This window comes from Mytilus californianus, unplaced genomic scaffold (genome assembly GCF_021869535.1).
Source record: "Mytilus californianus isolate M0D057914Y unplaced genomic scaffold, xbMytCali1.0.p SCAF_1, whole genome shotgun sequence".
Taxonomy (NCBI): Eukaryota; Metazoa; Mollusca; class Bivalvia; order Mytilida; family Mytilidae; genus Mytilus; species Mytilus californianus.
Window position 1 is genome coordinate 64,596,294 of NW_026262581.1, and position 27,478 is coordinate 64,623,771.

The following is a 27,478-nucleotide window of genomic DNA, read 5'->3' on the forward strand; positions in this document are numbered from 1 at the left end:
TATACCTTCAGCAGTGTTGGTACAACAGCAGCATGGTCATACAAGAGACAATTGAAGGATCCATACACCCCATCATTAACATAATACATCATGGCTGGTTCATCGTCAGCTGTAGGGAAATCTACAGGTTCCGCATCTGAAATAAAATTGTAATCAATAGTTTTATGGAGATTTTTTGTTTTATTACAAGACCAATCACAACAAATATTTATTTTTATTTAGACTGCAAAGAGTTTTGTTTTTATTCAGGTTTATTACTTATATCACTGGCTATAACATTTTCAAGTAGTTCACATGTATAATTCTGGCATACTTTCCAAGTACAATGTATTCCTTTACATATTCTTATTCTAAATTCAGAAAAACTTTCTTTCTCTAGATAATTAATTACTCTTAAAATTAGAACTACCTCACCATTCAATTTTTTTTAAGCATGAAGGTATTATTAGTCTATTGATTAACTTAACAGTCTCAGCGAAAGAAGAAATACAACAAGTAACTACATAAAACTTCAGGATCAAGCTCTGTATCACTGGCAGTGGTTCCAGTAGGTTACAGTATAAAACTGCTACTTATTTAACCAATGATTTTTAGATTATTTTATTAAAATTTTTTGGGTCAAATTTTCCATATGTTTTGGGTTACTGTAAATTTTCTATTATTCAACAAACAATTGCAGTCATGTTTAAAAGTGTTGCGGCTATCTACAATTAAAGGAGTAGGGGCAATAAGGCTCTTATTTGGCCCAAATATTAGTGAAAATTTAAAAGTTATCATACATATTCGTAAATTTGTCATAAAAAGACTAAGGTAAAAATTAATTCAGAAAATAAAAACAAATTTCATATTTAATGAGTAACCATGGCAACAAACATTGACAAAATTTGTATATTTGGTAAAATTTCTTGATTTTCCTTGTTTTTCATCAAATTTTAAGTATATTTTAGACTGGTAAAGTATGTGCGCACCCAAGAAACAACTTCATATTTGGTGAGATTATGTCAACAGTTATAATAAAGCTTCTCTTAAATCATTTTGTTGTTTCTTGGCTGCGCACGATGTTTCCGCAATGGAAATGATGATGGAAAACTTCATGAATTCTGTATTTTTCATTGTTTTCATGAAAACGGGACATATTATGACGTAATTGTGACGTCATCAGATAATAAATCTCATGTTTTTCATTTATATTTCTTGACTTTATACATTTCCAATTAGTATGTGGAAATTTGAAACAGTTGTCAAACATTTTATTTTCTTGGGCCAAAACTGTGCCTTAATGCCCCTACTCCTTTGAAAAGGGATCATAAATGAATCAAGTATCTTAAGTCGAAGGTTATTCCACATGATTTTTCAGACATCATCTTTTGATTGAATTGTTTGATAAAGGAGTAGGTCCAGTAAGACCCCTTTTTGGCCCCAAAATATAGCAGTTTTACAAAATTGTTAAAATGTAAACTTTTAGCTATTTATTGGAAAGAAGAATACTTCTGTTACATAAATATGGGCTGTTTTTGACAATACAATACACATGTATTGGGTACTAACATCATTAAGTCATGCTAAATAAATGAAATCTTCACAATTTTAGCATTTGAGTTAATTTTTAGACGGTTTTCGTCTTAAAGGGAAGTGGCCGCATTCGTGTTCATTCTTAATATTTAAATGTAAGTTGTATTTGATGATAATACATATCATATATAAAGGTCGAGGATGAACACGAATGCGGCCACTTTCATTTTTGACAAAAACCATCTGAAAAGTGTCATATTATGACATAATTGATAGATTTTTAATATTTAAGCCTGAATTTGAGCGTCTTTAGTGACTAAATCAGACCAAATCTTTCAGATAATCTAATTGAATCTACTAAAGTAGACACTTGAGTGTTTAAAAAGTGTCCAAAATATTTCATCAGATGAACCTGAAATTTGAGGCCAAAATCGTCCCTTACCGGACCTACTCCTTTCCTCTAAGAGCAATGCTTGCCAGACATGTTTGAAGGCCAATTGGTTAAACAAAATCTCATATATACCAAATTTTATTTTTTAAATACTCATAATAAATGAGAAATTCACATAACAAAAAGATTTTTTTTAAACAATAGCTGAATGGTGAAAATGAGGTCAAAGAAACTTCTTAACATAAGGCATCTATATACAAGGTATGAAGCATCCAGTTCTTCCACCTTCTGAAATATAAAACTTTATACAAATAATTTACTCAGCGGATAGATTCTGTCACATTCTGCAACTTTGTCACAGACAAAAATGATATATGCTTACTGTTTCCAAGTTGATCTCTTGCCACAATTCTCTTGGCTATGATGTTAGTAGATATGGTGAAGGCTGAAGCAACATAGAAACGTCCTGGTTCAGCAATAAATCTGACACCATCCCCAGGGAAGTATTTGTCTAGTGCTACGTTGACTACTTCAGCAATCTTTAAAAAGAAAACAATAATTAGTTTTTTTCATAGTGGCCTTTTTTAAAACTTTGTACAATTTGTCTAGGACATGTTATTGACAAAATTATCATTTCTATACAGCATCTATACTTAAAAATATATACATGTACTGTATAAATATTTAATTAATAGTTAATGGTTAAAGCAAACATTTCTTGCTTAACTTTTCTTGTTGCAATACATACCTCTTCAATTGAAACTCCTCCACATTCATGTCCTGGAAAGCCACCTCCAATGTCCAGTAAGTCCATATCAAATCCCATGCTTAGTCCCATGTCAAACACATCACGTGCCTGCTGTATGGCAGCTTCAAATGCCTCTGCTTCCTGACAGCCACTTCCTACATGAAAGCTGCAATAATAACAGAATATCATATAAATACAGTTAATTCATGATTCTCTTTGTAGTGTAAATGAGTTGACTGAAATCAATTTTGCACGAAGTGCAGATAGGCTGTATATTAACAAGAGTGCAAATGCTGAAATGTCTCGACTGCTTTACCGACCATTGATTTCATGCCGATAGTCCTAAAGTTTTACTACAAGTATCACATAAACTTAACATGATCATAGAAATGAGGTCAAGGTCAGATAAACCAAGCCAGAAATACATGTACACCATAAAACATTCCATACACCAAATATAGTTGACCTATTGCCACTACCTATAACCGAGTACAGCAGAAAGTGATTTTCCCCCGATTATAGTACTGATTTTCCTCGATTTTGTACTGATTTTTCATGATAAATTTTACACTATAGTTCTATTATTTAATTTAAGTAGCTTGAACTAATCAATTGGTTAAAGATCATTTATTCTGTCTGGTCAGCAGTCATTAGTAAGTGATATCCTGAGGTGGGATTGCCTTGAAGTTACATCACGACCTTCCTTATTCTTTGTTTTGATGCTGTTGCAGCTGATTTGAGTAAAAAAAAAATCTGTTTTAGTCTGCTTTTAGAAAACTGGGAGTATAAATTAGATTTTTTTTCATGAAATTTTTTTCAAATATAATATTCTGAAAAATGCAAGTAGAAATTTGGACAAAATAAGCATTTAAATGGGAAAAAACTAGCAATTAAACTTGAGCTTTGGTGTACAGATTTTCCCCGATCAGCTTGTGTTGTCCCCGATTTTGAAAAAGCTAATCCTTCAAAAATAAAGCTAATATGTGGATCTTCATTACACTTAGGCATGTGCTAATAAAAATAGTGGAATATATGAAAAATTTTCCTGCAAACCTGTAATTCTACAAATTTATATATAAAATTGAATTAGAGATCTTTTTGTTCATTGATATTTGATTGGTTGGTTCAGAAACTTTGAACAGGTTTCTTCTTGCTTGGGGTTCATAACTTAGTGTTTGTATATTTCTGGATTCATAGTTTGGTGAATTTGATAAATTGTCTGAAATGGTTGGAGATTGTGATGATTTGCCTTTTTTGATCATCTTTTGTGGTGTATTTGTTGATAAGTTACAAATTATAATTTTTTCATCTTGTATTTAAATAAAAGTTTTTCCTTCTCTGTCAAGAAGTTCTGGGATGAATGCATGGTATGTTATCTTTCACCATCCTCTTCCAGTCTTTTCCAAATGACAAGTTTTTCAGATGGATGTGTCTTCTGATGGTGAGCTACTATTTCTTCAAAGATGACATTTTTAGAAAGCTATTAAAGCTATGTTGATATTTTCTTGCAAGTAACAGTTAAAAATAAAGCTTAGAATGAACCTTTTTCCTTATGATACTATAAAAGAAAATCGGGGAAAATCTGTAATTAACTTCATCTTCTCTGGGACAATCTGTACACTGATAGTGGACAATCAGTACACTGCATCAGAAATTGAAATCATATTTTTTTTAGTATTTTCCTAATCTCCTTAAAAAAGTACTTCCAGCTCTAAGTTTACTTAATTTGCACATTTGAAAAAGTATTCTATAATTAGAGAAATAACATTTAGATATTTGAATAATATAAGAAAATCACTTCCAATGACTTCCTTGCTTCGGAAAAGTTTCTATTTTTAGGATTGGTCATCAAAATCCATATTGCCCATGGGAGGTTAATGATAAAAATGTATGAATGAAAAGGAAGGTTGCATAATTATTGACACAGATTTTCTTTAATTCATATATAATTACCCTTTTGATGTTCTCTACATAGGAAAATCGGGAAAAATCAGTAATCAATCAGGGAAAATCAGTACTGTAATCGGGGGATAATCACTTTCTGCCGTACTCGGTTACAGGCAGTGATTGCTTATAGTATACAAGAAACAGACCAAACCATGAAAACTTTATAATGAGCAAAGAACCATGAAAATGAGGTCAAGGTCAGATGAACTCTGCCAGACAGAAATGTACACCTTACAATCATTCTATGCTTTAAATATAGTTGACCTAATGCATATAGTATCTAAGAAACAAACTTAACCAGGAAAACTTAACATTGATCAATGAACCATGAAAATCAGGTCAAGGTCAGATGAACAATTCCAGAGAGACATGTACACCTTACAATCATTACATGCTTTTAATATAGTTGACTTATTGCATACAGTATTAGATAAAGTGCTTCCCCTAATGCAGCTGGATACGACCGCAGAGGTCCAACTCTGAACAGTTTGGGCAAATATCACAATATTCAAGCTTAATACAGGTTTGAATTTGGATTGTAATTAAATATATGATACATTATAGGTTTCTGACACAGACTAAATATAGTCAAAGAACTTGAAATTGGTTATATGAATTTATATTCAATTGAAGACCCCCAATTTTTTTTTTGGAAAATAAATAATTTCTTAAATTTTGAAAGAAAAAAAAAATTGACCCCCAAAAAATATTTGAAAAATTTTCTTTTTGTAAAATGTGGTTCTTTTTATAAAATGCGGAACAATTTAAGAGACATCCATACACTTGAACACAAGTTATTGTCTGAAAACTATGCTTGTTTTGGCCCCTAATTCCTGAACAGTTTGGGCAATTACCCCCAAAATGAATCCAAAATTTCTACTTGTGGTATTGAACCTTTTGGTACAATTTCAGACGATCAAAATACTTATACACAAGTGATTGTCCTGAAACTAGAAAAATGCTTGTTTTGGCCCCTAATTCCTTAACGGTTGGGACCATCACCCCCAAAAACAATCCCAACCTTCCTTTTGTGGTATTGAACCTTTTACTTAAACTTCATAGAGATCCATACACTTAAACTTAAGTTATTGTCTGGAAACCAAAAGTCTTCAGACGACGCTGACGCCGATGTTGTGATACCAATAGACGACCTAAAAATTTTTTTGCGGTCATATAAAAAGTGCAAAAAACTGATTATTTGAGTGAATTGGTCGTATAAAAAAGTGCAGAAAACTGATTATTTGAGTGAATTTTCTTAGTCCAAGGACCATAACTCTGCACAAAATCATCAGACCCGAACAAAACTCAAACTTGATCTGTAACTTGTCATGATAAAATAACACACCAAATATCAAATCAATATCTCCAAGCATGAAGAAATTAAATGGGGAATGTGTCCATGGGACAATTATGATGACCCCGCTTGCATATCATATAAAGTTATAAAGGGACATAACTGAAGAACGGTAAAAGTGACACCACCAAAATTCAAACTTGATCTGTATTTTGTAGTAATAAGTATTGTGCATAAGTATCATAACATTTGGTTGAGGCAAACTTAAATTAGAGAACGGAAACGAAAAATTCAGCAATTTTTCCTTTTGTAAAGGGGCATAACTCTAGAACAGTAAAAGTGACACCATTAAAATTCAAACTTGATCTGTATTTTGTGGTAATAAGCATTGTGTATAAGTTTCATAATATTTGGTTGAGGCAATCTAAGTTAGAGAACGGAAATAAAAAATTCAGCAATTTTTTCCATTTCTAAAGGGGCACAACTGTAGAACGGCTAAAGTGACACCATAAAAATTCAAACTCGATCTGTGTTTTGTGGTAATAAGCATCGTGTATAAGTTTCATAACATTTGGTTGAGGCAAACTAAAGTTAGAGAATGAAAACCAATTTTGGGACATACGGACGGACGTACAGACAGGAGTAAAACTTAATGCCCCCTCCGCTACGGTGGGGGCATTAAAATATATTGGTTCCACTTACAGGTCATTTTTAAAATTAAAATAGTACTTATAACGTACCTGACACCTACAACATTTAAGTCAAGCTTCCTAGCTGCTTCTAACAGATGGTAGGCTTTACCAGGGAGACATCCAAACTTCATGCCTAGCTCACATTGAACTTTGAAATTAGATGGTGGTAGTATCCGAAGAACTAACCTAATAAAAGAAGCTCAAATTGGTTAAAATTCTGCATTTGAGGGCAATCACTTCTTAAAGAAGTCAATTAATTTTTCAGTCATTTTGAAATTTTTGTAAGTCTTGTATTGCTGATATTTTTTGCAGTTTACCGTTAGCAAATTGAACAATGACAAGTTTCTTTTCTGAATGATAAATTACTTTTAATAATGATTTTTAAAGTTTTAGCCTTCAAAAAATATCTCAAGTCTAATTTTATAATATGAAAACACTTCTTCAAAATATTTTTTTTATGTTACTAGAATGGTCACTTTTTTTCATTTTACAACATTTGCAAAACCATGATCATAATGATGCTGAATAAATTTTCCATCATATTGAATTTCAACCAGCAAATGAGGGGAGCATAAGAAAACAAGATGTCTTTGTGATCCTCTAAATGGTTTTAACATTGACAAGTAATATTTCTTTAATTATGCATGAATGATGGTATAAGTTGTAGATAACAACTCTGGTAATGAAACTATACCTGGCAGCAGGATAAACTGCTTTGACCTTTACAAGTTCATCCTCATTGTCAAAGGTCATCAATGACACGTCATTCTTGGCAGCATATCTAATGAAAGATGTCTGCTTACAGGGATTAGCATATACAATTCTTGATGGGTCTACTCCAAGTTTTAGAACTTTTTGGATCTCAGCCTACAAAACAAGATACTTATATAATATTCACAGATATAGAAAGGACTCTTACTAATTCCTGATGAAATGGAAACACTTATATTACATTCTCAGATGTAGAAAGGGTTTTTACTAAAGACTGATTAGAAGGAAATAATTATACTATATTCAAGGATATAGAAAAGATTTTTACAAAAGACTCGTTAGGCCAAAATACTTATATTACATTCATAGATATAGAAAAGAATTTTTACTTAAGACTTATATTATAATATTTCCTTAATTGTACCCCAAAAATAAATGAATCCACAGTATCAGCAATCAGTCGACTTTAAAAATTTTACTAGTATTGCCTTCGAATAGGAATAACAGTACTGTGTTTGAAGAGTTGTTACCATCAATTGGAATTTAACGGTCACAAATATCTGCTTTGCATTTCCACTATAACTGCATTTGTGACTGTCGATACAATAATTGATGCAACTATTCCATCGGTACTGTTATTTCTTAAAACCAGTGATTTTGCTAGCGCTCGTCATTTTCGTCATTTACGAAACAGTTTTCAAAATGATGAAAGTATTCCAAATCAATTTCGTCACTTAAATTTGGAAAGAGTAAAAATATTTCGCATGAAAATACTATAATTCTACCTGTCTTATTGTTTCTGACAAGTTTATGACCCTCAGCTAATTAACATTTCTAACAGGTGTTAGAAGTTGTGATTACAGATAATCCGCTTATCGCCATCGGATGGGTCACTAATCCGTTAATTATTTATCAACCTCATAATTGATCATCATAATTATTTTCCCCAGTAAAATCAGTCAGTCGGCATTTCAATTTCAATATTTATCAAACAAGCACAATTTGCAGTTCGTTTGTCGTAGTTTCGTCATTCGAGTTTTCCCTCGGACAGTTCGCATTTTAATTTCAATATTTCTCAAACGATCACAATTTGCAGTTCGCTTGTCGTAGTTTCGTCAAATGAACATATTTTCGTCATATTTGATATAGCTTTTAATCAAAAACTTTCGACAATTTCGATTACAAAGATAGAACTTTATTCATAACATTCAGAAATGTTTTTCACGAGTCAAAAGGTGCTTCCTTTACGATGAACTGCGCATGCGCGAAAGTATTAATATGAATTTAAAAACACTAAAACGTAAAATACGAAATAATTAAGTATCAAACTAAACGAGAGAGACAAATCTAGTTCTTATTTAGCAAATTTAATTTAAAAAATGATAATTTCCTGCCTTTTTTAAACACGAAGCCAATCCGTAGATGAATCCGGATTCATTCTGAATTTATTATCCTCTTGTCACTTCCCGTTTTTATTTCATTTGGAAATCGAAAGTAAACGTGATCTATTCATGATAAATTTACAATTTAAAGTTATTAGAATTGTTCCAATAAGGATTTGTACAAATCCTTGGTTCCAACTTTATAGAATTAATTCTAAATATCGCTTTAAAACGTTTTTAAGGATAATGAGTATGAATAATGCAGTGGAATAGTCCTTACAAGTTCATTTATGCTGTGATTCATGGTTTAAAAAAAAATGGATCCCAACTTTTGCTGATTAGGAATGTACCCTGAAACTAGCTGAAGTAAAATTGTGAACTAGATTTCTAGATCTTATATCATAATCTTCGTATTAAAGTGCCACATCATTCAAATCATGCAGTAACTGCCTAGTATGCCTAAGTCCTTCAAAGTCTGACAAAGATGTCTAGATAGTAATATACATCCTAGGTCCCTTGCTGCTAACCAAAATAAGGTTGATTTTCATCCCGCGCAAAAGTGACTAAAGCCCTCAAAATCCTAGCTTAAACCCTGCTTAAAACTAAGCTCTCAAAAAAGGCCAAACATGCACTTCACTAAAGACATCATTTCTGTAATAAATACCTTGCTTGCACAGTCAAATGAGAGGCCCATATCAGCCAGCAATTTGAGAACAGCATAATGGTCATTGCATTTCACAGCTGTAAGAAATTCAAAAGCACTTTTTTAATAATAAATTATTAAAGTCTGTGGCATAATGATGTCAATTATATGATCTTAAGGAACTCCTGTATGTGTCATGTCTGTACTGCTTCACTTTCTTGTAGCTGTCACACTGCATTTCATTTTCTAAAATATTTAAAGCTTTGTAGTATTTTTAACATTGTTTGAATAATCATAATTTTGTTATATACTCCTTGTGGACTTATTTTGTTGGAAGAAAAGGTTATATACAATACAACTTAGATTTCTATAAAAGATCTTACGGTTAGTTGGTATGGTAGGATTTAAATGGATTGCAGAATTAATCTGACAAAATACCTGTAATTGAATCTCAGGTCATAGAGTGACACTACTGTTTTGATTTACCTTAGATCATCTTTCATAATTAGTCGTAATTAGTTAGCGAAACATTGTTCTAGATTATGAAAATGTAATTATTATGCTTCATTATCAATTAACCCTAATCATACATTTATGAGCTTGGTTGTGAAAAAGTGAGGATTTAGGGAGCAACTAAAACTACTCGATCTGTGTCTTATCTTTTGTAATTTTTTTTCGGAAAAAGATCAGAGTAAACAAACTGACTCGTATCCTGCCCATTTTGTTTTAGCCTTTCCATAAGTTGAGTAGGACTTGTGTTCCTGGATATGTCAAACTACCAGTATTTGTTTGGGTCAAACTAAATGTATCTCAAAACATTTCTAGGGTTCAGACAACTTCGAGATAATAAGGGTCAACTGTATTTGCAGAAATGTGTCATGAGGACTGAAATTAGTGAAGTGAGTTTATATTTCTAGTACAATTGTAAATTTCAAGTATGAAACTAATTACCATAGAATGGTTCAACTCTTGGGAAACATTCCTGCCATAACTTCTGTTTCTTGATGATGTCACCCAAGTCACCAATAAAGAATGCGTCTTCCTTTAAACATATAAAAGAATGTAAAGACACAAAACATACCTACATGAACTATATAAATGTCAAATAAAGATACTTTACTACAATTCTTATAAAAAGACATCATTGTTATCAATTAATAAATTCTTTTGTTATGACACTGTTTATCAATTGTCACACTGAATTACATACAAAGAGAGAAATGTCCTATGATTACCAATGAAACAACTACATGCACTTTTCATCTTTATCATTTTTAAGGATAACAAGCCTACAGGTAAACGTATGACATAATCGTGACCTTAAAACTAGGTTAATTGATGATTCCTTGACATGATCATAATACACACAACTACAGGTTAACTGATGACATAATCATGACTATAAAACTAGGTCAAATTGAGGATTCTTCATCATCTTCATAATACACTAACCTACAAGTTACCTGATGACATAATCATGACCATAAAACTAGGTAAAATTGAGGATTCTTCATCATCTTCATAATACACAAACCTACAAGTTACCTGATGACATAATCATGACCATAAAACTAGGTCAAATTGAGGATTCTTCATAATCTTCATAATATACCCAACTACATGGTGTAACTGGTGACATAATCATGACCATAAAACTAGGATTTTGTCGGTACAGGTGAACCAGAAATTCAAATTTTCAAAGAATTACAAATATGCAGACTTCAGCAAAAACCAAAATTAAATATCCACGAAAATGCAAGTTTTCCCCAATCCACAAAAAATTGGTACCCACGAAAAATAAAAAGATCCCCAGTATGTTCATGACATTTTAAAGATATGATTTTTCGGCAAACAGTAAGTAGAACTTTGGAGGAGCTGAGAACGTATCACATCGTACATTAATAAGATAAACGAGTACTTAGTACCATATATCAAAATTTTATTTGTATTTGAGAGGCCAAAAATATGGTTCTGATGATTTTTCAGGCTCTTTTGGAGGCCAGCACAGCCCTGTCTACAATCAAATAATGAATGTTTAATGGTATTTGCAAAGTTCTTACTAAAGCGAGTCCATGAGTCCTGGACTCGTGAAAATCTGTCTGGACTCATCATTTTCAAAACTGGTGAGTCCAAAGATGCATCAAAATTGTTAAATGTTGTATCAACTGAGCACAAATATCATCATTTAATGACAAAAGTTTAAAAACAATCTAAAGTTGATGCCATTTCCTTGCTCTATTTTGTCGTGGGGATTGAAATAATAAATGAAATAGCAATTAAATTTCATCTTCTCACTGTTGGACTCGTTATGGCAAAAAATTACGAAGTCCTTGGACTTGCCTTCAAAAAATGCTTAATGAGAGCCCTGGTTCTAGTGAAATTCAAAATTAGATAGATGATAAGAAAATTGTACAAATGTAAAAGGAATTGAATAAAATGTGAAGTGTTTACAAATACAAAAGTGGTACAGGATTGTTGTACTTAGTATCATTTGTTTATATTACATCTACTGGATTCTTGCCACTGCTGGTCCCCTAGATACCATCTTCCCAGAAGCTATGCATCAGTAGAACACTCTGATTTACATGATACATTCTTATTGTAAATTACAGTTTTCATAGCACAAGTATGTACAAATGTATATACTAAAACAAAATTTTCAGTTCACACTGATTTGTTATTGAATTTAAAAAGGGTATGGATGGGCTAATGGTGTAAGGTGATTAGTATGAAGAGAGTATAGAAACAGATAATGTGGAGAAGAATGTGGAAAAGATTCATTGATTGGTGGTTTTTCAAGTTCCAGTGGCAAGTATTACATTTTTTGTACATGCATATGAAGGAAATCATGTTAATGAGACATGAATAAACCCTGCTTATAACTAGACCAACAGGCTGGGTCTGATTTTCAACATGCTAGCTCACAATTTTTTAGCCAATGGCAAGACACATCATCCTACATACACATTATTCTGACTCGATGCTGAGTGGTCTTTGCTCTCATCATAAATGCTGTGTGCATTGTGGAAAAGCACCAAATACAAGTTTAAGACTTCAGATTGACAGAACCCATGACAAACTGCACTTAGGGCAGCACACTACCTCAGGACTATCTAGGTAGTGTGGAACAAAAATATGGTAGGGACAAAAAAAAAGAAAATTATCCTCTATGTTTCCAAATAAATACCTCATGTTGATGATTATCAACTGTCTTCTGAATATGAGTACTGATGGATTTCTGATGTGATGTTATATCAACAATGGTATTGCTACCAAAATAATGTTTCATGGTTGGTTAAGTGAGTCGTAGTCCAGAAATAGTAATCAGGTTGTACAAACAGTCTGAAAAACAAAACAATGAAATTCCCATTAAAAACAGAAATTGTAAGCTTATCAATTTTAATCTTAAACTTAAAGGGTAACTGTCTCATAAATAATCCTCTGTAAGCATTATTTTACATCTTACTTTATGAACAGTTTAGGAAAGGAAGCCCATTCTGTGCACAAGTTAAGAACTTTATGGAATTTATCTAAAAGATATTAAAAACACTGTGTTTGGCTTAATGATTAAAAGGGGGTGGGCTTTCGATGAATACATACTTTATTACAGAAGCCTGTAGTTCAGTGGTTGTCGTTGGTTCATGTCTGTCATATTTGTTTTTCGTTTATTGTTTTGTTATAAATTAGACCGTTAGTTTTCTCATTTGAATGGTTTCATATTTTTCATATCGAGGCCTTTTATAGCCAACTACGCGGTATGGGTTTTTCTCATTATTAAAGGATGTACCTTTGTCTATAATTGCTTACATCCACTTTATTTGAATAGTGGATAGTTGTCTCATTGGCAATCATACCTCATCTCCTTATTTTTATATTTATGTTTAATGATAGTCAACTCCAGTTAATCACATAACTTTCTCCTGCACAAAACCATCTATTCTCCCATGTTAATAAAAGAAGAAAGTGTCTGCGGATACGAATGCCCTGCTCAAGCTTGCTTATAATATGTGAAAAACTTTGGGATGGACAGAAGGAAGGATGGAAAGACGGATGAACAATCAAGGGTAACACTTAATGCCCCCTTCGCCTAGCGGCGGGGGGCATTGAAAAATCTGGTTACTTGCATAGCCTGACAAGTGCCCTTTAGGTTTATTGCATATACCCAGTACACATTGATTAAAATCGGCGTCTAGATATGCCAGGCTAAAATCTTACAATTTTGTACCAAAACTGGCTATGAAGGCAAGTACATTCTTCCTAATAATTGTTTTTGCTTGCCTTCTCATTTTGGTTTACATCTTATATTCTGGTTTTGTATAAGGTAAATAAAGTTTGAAACAGTTTAATGTGATGTTGATTTATTTTCCCTCAATGTATGTGTAGGGGTAAATTTGAAACCCTTGTTCTATTTCAAGCTTTGAGGTCATCAATATGCCAAACAATTATTTGTTGTAAAAACATGACCTTTTCAAAAGGTATTAATTATTATTTGAATTCAAACATTATCAATAGATTACTTTCTGGATAAATTTTATAACAAATGTTACAATGACTCCTACTAATTAATCACCTATATGATGTACATTATGTAACTCTCGTAATTAAGATTGGGCTGATTTGTTTTCATTTTTAACATGACAGGAGAATAAAATACGATTTAAGACTTTTATAAATTAAACATTTTATGTGAAGACTGCTTGTGTTACAACAACAACACTTTTAGGATTGCTAAAGTAATTTAACGAGATTGTTTCTGTGCCAAAGACACCATAATCAGAATAAAAACCATTAACAGATAAATGGGGAATGTGTCCATGGGACACAGATCATGCCCCCTCTTGCATATCATATAAAGTTATAAAGGGACATAACTGAAGAACTGTAAAAGTGACGCTACCCAAATTTGTTATTGATCTGAGTTTTGTAGTAATAGGTATTGTATATAAGTTTCATAATATTTGGTTGAGGCAAACTAGAGAACGGAAACGAAAAATTCAGCAATTTTTTTCCTTTTGTAAAGGGGCATAACTCTAGAACAGTAAAACTGACACCACCAAAAATCAAACTTGATCTGTATTTTGTGGTGATAGGCATGGTGTATAAGTTTCATAAGATTTGGTAGAGGCAAACTTAAGTTAGAGAACGGAAATGAAAAAATCAGCAATTTTTCCTTTTGTAAAGGGGCATAACTCTAGAACGACTAAAGTGACACAACCAAAATTCAAACTTGATCTGTATTTTGTGGTAATAAGCATTGTGTATAAGTTTCATTACATTTGGTTGAGGTAAACTTATGTTAGAGAACGGAAACGAAAAATTCAGCAATATTTCCTTTTGTAAAGGGGCACAACTCTAGAACGGTTAAAGTGACACAACCAAAATTCAAACTTGGTCTGTATTTTGTGGTAATAAGCATTGTGTATGAGTTTCATAATATTTGGTTGAGGCAAACTAAAGTTAGAGAACGGAAACCAACTTTGGGACGTACCGACGGACAAGGATAAACTTAATGCCCCCTCCGCAACAGCGGGGGCATAAAAATTGTGCTGGTTAAAAAAAAACATTTTATTTTTATGATTGATGAAAAATGCATTTACTTCTAAGATGTATATTTTCTGAGGTTCAACACTTGTGTCAAACAAAATTGTGTAAGGTTTGAATATACGGAAAGTATCAAGGTCAATGAAATGGTGTGGCAATTGGTAAATACTGCAGGTCAAAGACACAGAAGTACACTTTTATTATAAATATAATGTTGAACAGTTTTATAAACAATACAGTTTGATGTTTCACTTTACATTTGGTCTCTGGTGGAGAGTTGTCTCATTGGCAATTATACCACATCTTATTTTCTATTTATAGATCAATAACAGCGGGTTCTATTTTTATTTCTTTACAGAACATCTTTAATGCAGGACAATCTTTAAGGAGAATGTAAGAATGCAATATCGGTAAAGATGCAATCATTACCTCATCTATAATGCTCAAGATTTTAGTAAAAATTATGAGAAAACACCTGTAAAAATATCGGCAAATATTCCTTTTCTAATTTTCATAGAAATCTACATGAAATATTTGATACTATATCATAATCAGATATAAACATGTAAAACTGTAATCTATATCTACATATACAGCTGCAGAATTTACCTGGCCAGAAGGAACACCTGCACTTAGCAAATATTAGCTGGGATCCCACGGTGGTTCGTCGTTGAAGTTAAACTTTTCTCCTCGACGAAGCAGCCCCTCTGGACTTTCTATGTAGTAGACCTTTGTAAAACCTCCCTGAAAGAAAGGAATGATAGTATATAATAATTAAAACAAGATTATATGCTATGTATATATAATAAAATGCTTCGCTGAGCGCAGCCTGATACGACCACAGAGGTCGAACCCTGAACAGTTGGGGCAAATTTGGACACAATATTCAAGCTTGATACTGTCTGAATTTTGATTGTGATCCAATTTTTGACATAATATAGGTTTCTGACACAAAATTAATGTGGTCAAAGATCTTTCAAATCTATTGCACAATACTGTGCAATGGAATATTTCTTCTTGAAAATTTTCAAAAATTCGAAATAGGAAAAATTTTGAAAAAAAAATAAGAATTCCCTAAATTAATTTGAAAAAAAATCCCCCCCCCCCCCCCAACTTTTAGAAACCCTCCTTGGAGCAATAACCCAATTACTCAATCCCAGCCTTTCCTTTGTAGTATGGAACCTTGTAGTACAATTTCAGAGAGATCCATACACTTAAACACAAGTTATTGTCTGGAAACTAGAAAAATGCTTGTTTTTGACCCTTTTTGACCCCTAATTCCTACATGTTTTGGGCAATTAACCCCAAACTCAATCCCAGACTTCCCTTTGTGATATGGAACCTTGAGTTACAATGTCAGAGAGATACATACACTTACACACAAGTTATTGTCTGGAAACTAGAAAAATGCTTGTTTTTGGCCCTTAATTCCTAAACTGTTGGCCCCATAACCCCTAAGATGAATCCCAACCTTCTACTTGTGGTATTAAACATTGTGGTACAATTTTAGAGCAATCGAAATACTTATACACAAGTTATTATCCTGAAACTAGAAAAATGCTTGTTTTCGGCCCCTAATTCCTAAACGGTTAGGTCCATCATCCCCAAAATCAATCCCAACCTTCCTTTTGTGGTATTGAACCGTCTTCAAAAATTTCATAGAGATTCATTCACTTAAACTAAAGTAATTGTCTGGAAACCAATGTGTCTTCGGACGACGACGACAACATACCATTATACGATCCCAAAAATTTTTTTGCGGTCGTATAAAAATTATATATATTCAGACTATGAGTTCACAATTGCATTATAAATGCATGTGAACTGAGAAGTACACAATTAACTTGAATATTGTCATGATCGTAATTCCTTTGATTGTAGAAACAGAATGTCAGAAAAAAAGATATATGCACTCACAAGAAATATTTGGCGCTATGAAAAATAAAAATTTTCTTCCCTTTCCGAAACTAGAGGCTCTAAAGAGCCTGTGTCGCTCACCTTGGTCTATGTGAATATTAAACAAAGGACGCAGATGGATTCATGACAAAATTGTGTTTTGGTGATGGTGATGTGTTTGTACATCTTAATTTACTGAACATTTTTCCTGCTTACAATTATCTCTATCTATAATTAACTTGGCCCAGTAGTTTCAGAGGAGAAGATTTTTGTAAAAGATTACTAAGATTTACGAAAAAATGGTTAAAAATTGACTATAAAGGGCAATAACTCCTAAAGGGGTCAACTGACAATTTCGGTCATGTTGACTTATTTGTAGATCTTACTTTGCCGACATTTATTGTTTTTTACAGTTTATCTCTATCTATAATAATATTCAAGATAATAACCAATAAAATGCTTCGCTGGGCGCAGCTTGATACGACCGCAGAGGTCGAAACCCTGAACAGTTGGGGCAAGTATGGACACAACATTCAAGCTTGATACAGCTCTGAATTTGGATTGTGATTAAATATTTGACACAGCATAGGTTCTGACACAGAAAGAATGTGGTCTAAGAACTTCAATTTTTTTAATTTACCTATTATGGTCCAATGTCCAAAATCAAAATACATGGTTAGATTCAGCATATCAAAGAACCCCATATATTCAATTTTTGTTGAAATCAAACAAAGTTTAATTTTGGACCCCAACTTGAACAAACTTGAAAACTGGTCCCATAATCAAAAATCTAAACACATGTTTAGATTCAGCATATCAAAGTACCCCAAGAATTCAATTTTTGTTAAAATCAAACTAAGTTAAATTTTGGACCCTTTGGACCTTAATGTAGACCAATTTAAAAAACGGGACCCAAAATTAAAAATCTAAATACACAGTTAGATTTGGCATATCAAAGAACCCCAATAATTAAATTTTTGATGAAATCAAACAAAGTTAAATTTTGGACCCTTTTGACCTCAATATGAACCAATTTGATAGCGGGCCCACAAATAAAAAATCTAAATACATGGTAAGATTCAGCATATCAAAGAACCCCATATATTCAATTTTTGTTGAAATCAAACAAAGTTTAATTTTGGACCCCAATTTGGACCAACTTGAAAACTGGGCCAAAAATCTTAAATCTAAATACATGTTTAGATTCAGCATATCAAAGAACCCCATATATTCAATTTTTGTTGAAATCAAACAAAGTTTAATTTTGGACCCCAACTTGGACCAACTTGAAAACTGGGCCCATAATCAAAAATCTAAACACATGTTTAGATTCAGCATATCAAAGAACCTCAAGAATTCAATTTGTGTTAAAATCAAACTAAGTTTAATTTTGGATCCTTAGGACCTTAATTTAGACCAATTTAAAAACGGGAGCCAAAATTAAAAATCTAAATACACGGTTAGATTTGGCATATCAAAGAACCCCAATAATTCAATTTTTGATGAAATCAAACAAAGTTTAATTTTGGACCCTTTTGACCTCAATATGAACCAATTTGATAGCGGGTCCACAAATAAAAAATCTAAATAAATGGTTAGATTCAGCATATCAAAGAACCCCAAGAATTCAATTTTTGATGATATCAAACAAAGTTTAATTTTGGACCCTTTTGACCTCAATGTGGACAAAGTTGATAACGGGGCCCAAAAATCAAAAATCTAAATACATGGTTAGATTCAGCATATCAAAGAACCCCATATATTCAATTTTTGTTGAAATCAAACAAAGTTTAATTTTGGACCCCGATTTGGACCAACTTGAAAACTGGGCCGATAATCAAAAATCTAAATACATGTTTAGATTCAGCATATCAAAGTACCCTAAAAATTCAATTTTTGTTAAAATCAAACTAAGTTTAATTTTGGACCCTTTTGACCTTAATGTAGACCAATTTGAAAACGGAACCAAAAATTAAGAATCTAAATACACGGTTAGATTCGGCATATCAAAGAACCCCAATAATTCAATTTTTGATGAAATCAAACAAAGTTAAATTTTGGACCCTTTGGACCTCAATGTGGACCATTTTAAAAACGGGGTCCAAAATCCAAAAACTTAATACACGGTTAGATTCAGCATATTAAAGAACCCCAAGAATTCAACAATAAAACCCCATTGAAATTGATCAAGAAATAAGCAATTTATACGAAGTATCTTCTTTTGCACAATACTGTGCAATTGAATATTTCTTGCTATTGTGCAATACTGTACAATTGACAATTTCTTGCTATTGCGCAATATTGTGCTATTGGATATTTCTTGCTATTGCGCAATACTGTGCAATTGAAGATTTCTTGCTATTGCGCAATACTGTGCAATTGAAGATTTCTTGCAATTGTGCAATACTGTGCAATTGAAAATTTCTTGCTATTGCACAATACTTATTATATAATAATTTACACATCCTGTTTGGTGTGTATCTCCTACCATATCATTATTATTTGCTTTTAAATATTAATCAGAAATAACCAACTTAAAATGGAAAATTTTAAAAGAAAAAAAAAAGGAAAAAAAGAAAAAAAAAGAAAAAAAAAAAATTCCCCCCCCCAAATGTTTTGAACCCCCTTATGATTCATCACCCCCAAACTCAATCCCAGCCTTCCCTTTGTGGTATGGTACCTTGCAGTACAATTTCAGAGAGATCCATACATTTGAACACAAGTTATTGTCTGGAAACTAGAAAAATGCTTATTTTTGGCCCCTTTTTGGCCCCCAATTCCTAAACGTTTCGGGCAATTACCCCCAAACTCAATTCCAGCTTTCCCTTTGTGATATGGAACCTTGTAGTACAATTTCAGAAATATCCAAACACTTACACACAAGTTATTGTCATGAAACTAGAAAAATGCTTGTTTTTTGCCCCTTTTTTGGCCCCTAATTCCTAAAATTTTGAGGCAATTACCCCCAAAATCAATTACAGCCTTCCCTTTGTGATATGGAACCTTGTGGTACAATGTCAGAGAGATCCATACACTTACACACAAGTTATTGTCTGGAAGTTACAAAAATGCTTATTTTTGGCCCCTTTTTGGCCCCTAATTCCTTAACTGTTGGTACCATAACCCCCAAAATCAATCCCCACCTTCCTTTTGTGGTATTGAACCTTATGGTAAAATTTCATGGAGATCCATTCACTTAAACTAAAGTTAGAGTGCGAAAACCAATGCGTCTTCGGACGACGCCGGACGACGCCAGACGACGACGACGACGACGACGACGACAACGACGACGACGACGACGACGACGCCAACGTCATACCAATATACGACCAAAAAATTTCAATTTTTGCGGTCGTATAAAAACAGCAAAATCACCTTAAAATTACCAATTCAGGGGCAGCAACCCAACAACGGGTTGTCCGAATCATCTGAAAATTTCAGGGCAGATAGATCTTGACCTGATAAACAATTTTACTTCATGTCAGATTTGCTTTAAATGCTTTGGTTTTTGAGTTAAAAGCCAAAAACTGAATTTTACCCCTATGTTCTATTTTTAGCCGTGGCGGCCATCTTGGTTGGTTGACCAGGTCACACAACACATTTTCAAAACTAGATAACCAAATGATGATTGTGGCCAAGTTTGGTTTAATTTGGCCCAGTTGTTTCAGAGGAGAAGATTTTTGTAAAAGATTACTAAGATTTACGAAAAATGGTTAAAAATTGACTATAAAGGGCAATTACTCCTAAAGGGGTCAACTGACCATTTCGGTTATATTGACTTATTTGTAAATCTTACTTTGCTGAACATTATTGCTGTTTACAGTTTATCTCTATCTATAATAATATTCAAGATAATAACCAAAAACAGCAAAATTTCCTTAAAATTACCAATTCAGGGGCAGCAACCCAATAACGGGTTGTCCGATTCATCTGAAAATTTCAGGGCAGATAGATCTTGACCTGATAAACAATTTTACTTCATGTCAGATTTGCTTTAAATGCTTTGGTTTTTGAGTTAAAAGCCAAAAACTGAATTTTACCCCTATGTTCTATTTTTAGCCGTGGCAGCCATCTTGGTTGGTTGACCAGGTCACGCCACACATTTTTAAAACTAGATAACCAAATGATGATTGTGGCCAAGTTTGGTTTAATTTGGCCACGGAGTTTCAGAGGAGAAGATTTTTGTAAAAGATTACTAAGATTTACGAAAAATTGTTAAAAATTGACTATAAAGGGCAATAACTCCTAAAGGGGTCAACTGACCATTTCAGTCATGTTGACTTATTTATTAATCTAACTTTGCTGAACATTATTGCTGTTTACAGTTTATCTCTATCTATAATAATATTCAAGATAATAACCAATAAAATGCTTCGCTGGGGCGCAGCTTGATACGACCGCAGAGGTCGAACCCTGAACAGTTGGGGCAAGTATGGACACAAAATTCAAGCTTGATACAGCTATGACTTTGGATTGTCATTAAATATTTGACACAGCATAGGTTTCTGACACAGGATGAATGTGGTGTAAGAACTGGAAAAAATTTAATTTACCTATTATGGTGGAATATCCATAAACTAAATTGTTTGTTAATTTCAATATATCAAAGAATATGTAGAATTCAATGTTTGATGTAATGTAATAAAGTTGAAATTTGGACCGTTTTTGTTCAATGTGGACCAATTTGGTAACATGTATAAATAATCAAAAATCTAAATATATGGGAGCCCATTTAAATACATCATAAAGGTATTAAAATAGAAAGTGACATCATAGTCATGGCTAAAAATAAACAAAAATCCTTAATCAGCAACATTTAAAGTAATATCTAAAAATAAAATTCCTTTGTAACCATAAAAGCCCATTTAAATACATCATAAAGATATTAAAATAGAAAATGACATCATAGTCATGGCTAAACATAGCAAAAAACCCTTAATCAGCATCATTTAACAGTAATATCTAAAAATGGAAATTACATCATAAAGGTATTAAAATAGAAAATGACATCATAGTCATGGCTAAAAATAAACAAAATCCTTAATCAGCATCAGCAACATTTTATAGTAATATCTAAAAATAAAATTCCTTTGTAACCATAAAAGCCCATTTAAATACATCATAACAGATATTAAAATAGAAAATGACATCATAGTCATGGCTAAACATAGCAAAAACCTTAATCAGCATCATTTAACAGTAATATCTAAAAATAAAAATTTCTTTGCAACCATAAAAGTAAAATAGAAAATGACATCATAATCATAGCTAAAAATAAACAAAAATTTTTTTTATTGGCAAATTTTAAATGGAGTTTATTATACTAAAACAATAAATTTGCAACCATAAACATGATAAAACCCCATTTAAACACATCATAAAAGTATTAAATAATTCAACTACATCATAAGGCTATAAAAATAGAAAATGACTTCATAGTCAAGGCTAAAGGTAAACAAAAAACCTTCATCAGCAAAATTTTATATTGGCAAATTTCCAATGAAGTTTATTACACTAAAATTGTTGGCAAATTTCCAATGCATTTATTAACAATAAAGTTATTGGCAAATTTCCAATTTACATAATTTAAAAGCAGTGTAGATGAGATATTTAAATGAGTTTGAATTACCAACCTTACACTGCTTTTAAATAATGTTCTTTACTCAATTATTTGTCTATTAAAATGGAAACCCTTGTTTTTTAACCTTTTTTCCCCTTATTCCTTAAACATTAGAGCCATAACCACCACCACCACCCCCCCCCCCCCCCCCCCAAAGCCAATTATTACTTTCCAATGTAACCTAAATTTCCAATATACATAATTTTAAATTTCAATTCCTCATGATATATAACCGTATCATTATTATTTTCTTTCATATATAAATCTGAAACAACCATCTTTAAATGGAAAATTTTAAAGAAAAAAAAAGGAAAAAAAAAAATCCTACCCCCCACACATTTTTTCAACCCCCTTTTGATTTATCATCCCCCACCTCAATCACAACCTTCAATTTGTGGTATGGTACATTGCAATACAACTTCACAGAGATCCATACACTTGAACACAAGTTTTTGTTGCAAACTAAAAAATCCTTATTTTCGACCAATATTTGGCCCCTTATTCATAAATGTTTGAGCAATTAACCCCAAAACTCAATTCCTACTTTCTCTTCGTGATAAAAAATAACTAACTTAAAATGTAAATTTTAAACAAAAAAAAAAGGAAAAAAAAAAATTACCCCTTTTTTGACCCCCGCCCCCCTTATGATTCATCACCCCCACCCCCCTTTCCCCCCAAACCAAGCTCAATAACAGCCTTGCCTTTGTGGTATGGTACCTTGTAATACAATTTTAGAGAGATCCATACACTTGAACACAAGTTATTGTCTAGAAACTAAAAAATGCTTATTTTAAACCCCTTTTTAGGCCCCTTATTACTAAATGTTTTGGGCAATTACCACAACACTCAATTCCAGCTTTCCCTTTGTGAAATGGAACCTTGTAGTAAAATTTCAGAAAGATCCATACACTAACACACAAGTTATTGTCATGAAACTAGAAAAATGCTTGTTTTTGCCCCCTTTTGGCCCCTTATTCCTAAAATTTTGAGGCAATTAACCCCAAAATCAATCCCAGCATTGACCCTTTGTGATATGGAATCTTGTGGTACAATGTCAAAGAGATCCATATGCTAACACACAAGTTATGTCTGGAAGTTACAAAAATGCTTATTTTCGGCCCCTTTTTGGCCCCTAATTCCTTAACTGTTGGTACCATAACCCCCAAAATCAATCCCCACCTTCCTATTGTGGTATTGAACCTTATGGTAAAATTTCATAGAGATCCATTCACTTAAACTAAAGTTAGAGTGCGAAAACCATTGTGTATTCGGACGACGACGACGACGACGACGACGACGCCAACGTCATACCAATATACCACCTCAAAATTTTTTTGCGGTCGTATAAAAACAGCAAAATTTCCTTAAAATTACCAATTCAGGGGCAGCAACCCAACAACAGGTTGTTCGATTCATCTGAAAATTTCAGGGCAGATAGATCTTGACCTGATAAACAATTTTACTTCGTGTCAGATTTGCTCTAAATGCTTTGGTTTTTGAGTTATAAGCCAAAAACTTCATTTTACCCCTATGTTTTATTTTTAGCTGTGGCGGCCATCTTGGTTGGTTGGCCAGGTCACGCCACACATTTTTTAAACTAGATACCCCAATGATGATTGTGGCCAAGTTTGGTTTAATTTGGCCCAGTTGTTTCAGAGGAGAAGATTTTTGTAAAAGATTACTAAGATTTACGAAAAATGGTTAAAAATTGACTATAAAGGGCAATTACTCCTAAAGGGGTCAACTGACCATTTCGGTTATATTGACTTATTTGTAAATCTTACTTTGCTGAACATTATTGCTGTTTACAGTTTATCTCTATCTATAATAATATTCAAGATAATAACCAAAAACAGCAAAATTTCCTTAAAATTACCAATTCAGGGGCAGCAACCCAATAACAGGTTGTCCGATTCATCTGAAAATTTCATGGCAGATAGATCTTGACCTGATGAACAATTTTACCCCATGTCAGATTTGCTCTTAATGCTTTGGTTTTTGAGTTATAAGCTAAAAACTGCATTTTACCCCTATGTTCTATTTTTAGCCGTGGCGGCCACCTTGGTTGGTTGACCGGGTCACGCCACACATTTTTAAAACTAGATACCCCAATGATGATTGTGGCCAAGTTTGGTTAAATTTGGCCCAGTAGTTTCAGAGGAGAAGATTTTTGTAAAAGTTTACGGACGATGGACGACGGACGACGGACGCAAAGTGATGAGAAAAGCTCACTTGACCTTTCAGGTCAGGTGAGCTAAAAAAGAAATACTTTCAGGGACACTGTTCTGATTTCTTTATTACTAATTAGTATACTTGTACATAAAAACTAGAGGCTCTAAAGAGCCTGTGTCGCTCACCTTGGTCATGTTGGTCTATGTGCATATTAAACAAAGGACACAGATGGATTCATGACAAAATTGTGTTTTGGTGATGGTGATGTGTTTGTAGATCTTACTTTACTGAACATTCTTGCTCCTTTCTATTATCTCTATCTATAATGAACTTGGCCCGGTAGTTACAGTGGAAAATATTTTGTAAAAATTTACAAAAATTTACAAAATTTATGAAAATTGTAAAAAATTGACTATAAAGGGCAATAACTCCTTAAAGGGTCAATTGACAATTTTGGTCATGTTGACTTATTTGTAGATCTAACTTTGCTGTACATTATTGCCGTTTACAGTTTATCTCTATCTATAATAATATTCAAGATAATATTCAAAAGCTGCAAAATTTTCTTAAAATTACCAATTCAGGGGCAGCAACCCAACAACGTGTTGCCTGATCGGTCCGAAAATTTCAGGGCAGATAGATCTTGACCTAATGAACAATTTTATCCTCATCAGATTTGCTCTAAATGCTTTGGTTTCAGAGATATGAGCCAAAAACTGCATTTTACCCTATGTATTATTTTTTAGCCATGTCGGCCATCTTGGTTCGCGGGCGAGGTCATCGGACACATTTTTTAAACTAGATACCCTAATGATGGTTGTGGACAAGTTTGGTTAAATGTGTCTTAGTAGTTTCAGAGGAGAAGATTTTTGTAAAAAATTACAAAAATGTACGAAAAATGGTTAATAAAATGCTTCGCTGGGCGCAGCTTGATACGACCGCAGAGGTCGAACCCTGAACAGTTGGGGCAAGTATGGACACAACATTCAAGCTTGATACAGCTCTGAATTTGGATTGTGATTAAATATTTGACACAGCATAGGTTTCTGACACAGAAAGAATGTGGTCTAAGAACTTCAATTTTTTTAATTTACCTATTATGGTCCAATGTCCAAAATCAAAATACATGGTTAGATTCAGCATATCAAAGAACCCCATATATTCAATTTTTGTTGAAATCAAACAAAGTTTAATTTTGGACCCCAACTTGGACAAACTTGAAAACTGGTCCCATAATCAAAAATCTAAACACATGTTTAGATTCAGCATATCAAAGTACCCGAAGAATTCAATTTTTGTTAAAATCAAACTAAGTTTAATTTTGGACCCTTTGGACCTTAATGTAGACAAATTTAAAAAACGGGTACCTTAATTAAAAATCTAAAAACACAGTTAGATTTGGCATATCAAAGAACCCCAATAATTCAATTTTTGATGAAATCAAACAAAGTTTAATTTTGGACCCTTTTGACCTCAATATGAACCAATTTGATAGCGGGCCCACAAATAAAAAATCTAAATACATGGTAAGATTCAGCATATCAAAGAACCCCATATATTCAATTTTTGTTGAAATCAAACAAAGTTTAATTTTGGACCCCAATTTGGACCAACTTGAAAACTGGGCCAAAAATCTAAAATCTAAATACATGTTTAGATTCAGCATATCAAAGAACCCCATATATTCAATTTTTGTTGAAATCAAACAAAGTTTAATTTTGGACCCCAACTTGGACCAACTTGAAAACTGGGCCCATAATCAAAAATCTAAACACATGTTTAGATTCAGCATATCAAAGAACCCTAAGAATTCAATTTTTGTTAAAATCAAACTAAGTTTAATTTTGGACCCTTTGGACCTTAATGTAGACAAATTTAAAAAACGGGACCCAAAATTAAAAATCTAAATACACGGTTAGATTCGGCATATCAAAGAACCCCAATAATTTAATTTTTGATGAAATCAAACAAAGTTTAATTTTGGACCCTTTGGACCTCAATGTGGACCAATTTAAAAACGGGGCCCAAAATCCAAAAACTTAATACACGGTTAGATTCAGCATATTAAAGAACCCCAAGAATTCAAGAATAAAACCCCATTGAAATTGATCAAGAAATAAGCAATTTATACGAAGTATCTTCTTTTGCACAATACTGTGCAATTGAATATTTCTTGCTATTGCGCAATACTGTACAATTGACAATTTCTTGCTATTGCGCAATATTGTGCTACTGGATATTTCTTGCTATTGCGCAATACTGTTAAATTGAAGATTTCTTGCTATTGCGCAATACTGTGCAATTGAAGATTTCTTGCTATTGTGCAATACTGCGCAATTGAAAATTTCTTGCTATTGCACAATACTTATTATATAATAATTTACACATCCTGTTTGGTGTGTATCTCCTACCATATCATTATTATTTGCTTTTAAATATAAATCAGAAATAACCAACTTAAAATGGAAAATTTTAAAAGAAAAAAAAAAGGAAAAAAAGAAAAAAAAAGAAAAAAAAAAAATTCCCCCCCCCAAATGTTTTGAACCCCCTTATGATTGCAGTACAATTTCAGAGAGATCCATACACTTGAACACAAGTTATTGTCTGGAAACTAGAAAAATGCTTATTTTTGGCCCCTTTTTGGCCCCCAATTCCTAAATGTTTCAGGCAATTACCCCCAAACTCAATTCCAGCTTTCCCTTTGTGATATGGAACCTTGTAGTACAATTTCAGAAAGATCCATACACTTACACACAAGTTATTGTTATGAAACTAGAAAAATGCTTGTTTTTTGCCCCTTTTTTGGCCCCTAATTCCTAAAATTTTGAGGCAATTACCCCCAAAATCAATCCCAGCATTCCTTTTGTGATATGGAACCTTGTGGTACAATGTCAGAGAGATCCATACACTAACACACAAGTTATGTCTG

The 27,478-nt window shown here is 32.8% G+C and overlaps 1 protein-coding gene and 2 long non-coding RNA genes across 3 annotated transcripts in view; 1 reads left to right on the plus strand and 2 right to left on the minus strand.

The window, feature by feature from the left end:
* LOC127706520 (uncharacterized) overlaps nucleotides 1-27,478 on the minus strand; it is an 81,344-nt gene that overhangs the window by 40,690 nt on the left and 13,176 nt on the right. The gene's annotated exons all lie outside the window — the stretch shown is intronic.
* LOC127706277 (ornithine decarboxylase-like) overlaps nucleotides 1-27,478 on the minus strand; it is a 44,226-nt gene that overhangs the window by 2,039 nt on the left and 14,709 nt on the right. Inside the window, exons 2-10 of the mRNA XM_052210787.1 lie at nucleotides 15,471-15,605; nucleotides 12,508-12,662; nucleotides 10,272-10,362; nucleotides 9,342-9,418; nucleotides 7,279-7,451; nucleotides 6,633-6,770; nucleotides 2,652-2,817; nucleotides 2,286-2,442; nucleotides 6-136 (exon numbers count right to left, since the gene is read on the minus strand). Coding sequence (XP_052066747.1) covers nucleotides 6-136; nucleotides 2,286-2,442; nucleotides 2,652-2,817; nucleotides 6,633-6,770; nucleotides 7,279-7,451; nucleotides 9,342-9,418; nucleotides 10,272-10,362; nucleotides 12,508-12,609 — 1,035 coding nt within the window. The 5' untranslated portion in view covers nucleotides 12,610-12,662; nucleotides 15,471-15,605. The remainder of the gene's footprint in view (nucleotides 1-5; nucleotides 137-2,285; nucleotides 2,443-2,651; nucleotides 2,818-6,632; nucleotides 6,771-7,278; nucleotides 7,452-9,341; nucleotides 9,419-10,271; nucleotides 10,363-12,507; nucleotides 12,663-15,470; nucleotides 15,606-27,478) is intronic.
* On the plus strand, nucleotides 19,815-27,095 carry LOC127706539 (uncharacterized). The gene is made up of 3 exons (XR_007984536.1): nucleotides 19,815-20,344; nucleotides 20,847-21,162; nucleotides 25,496-27,095. It is a non-coding gene; the product is annotated as an uncharacterized LOC127706539 (long non-coding RNA).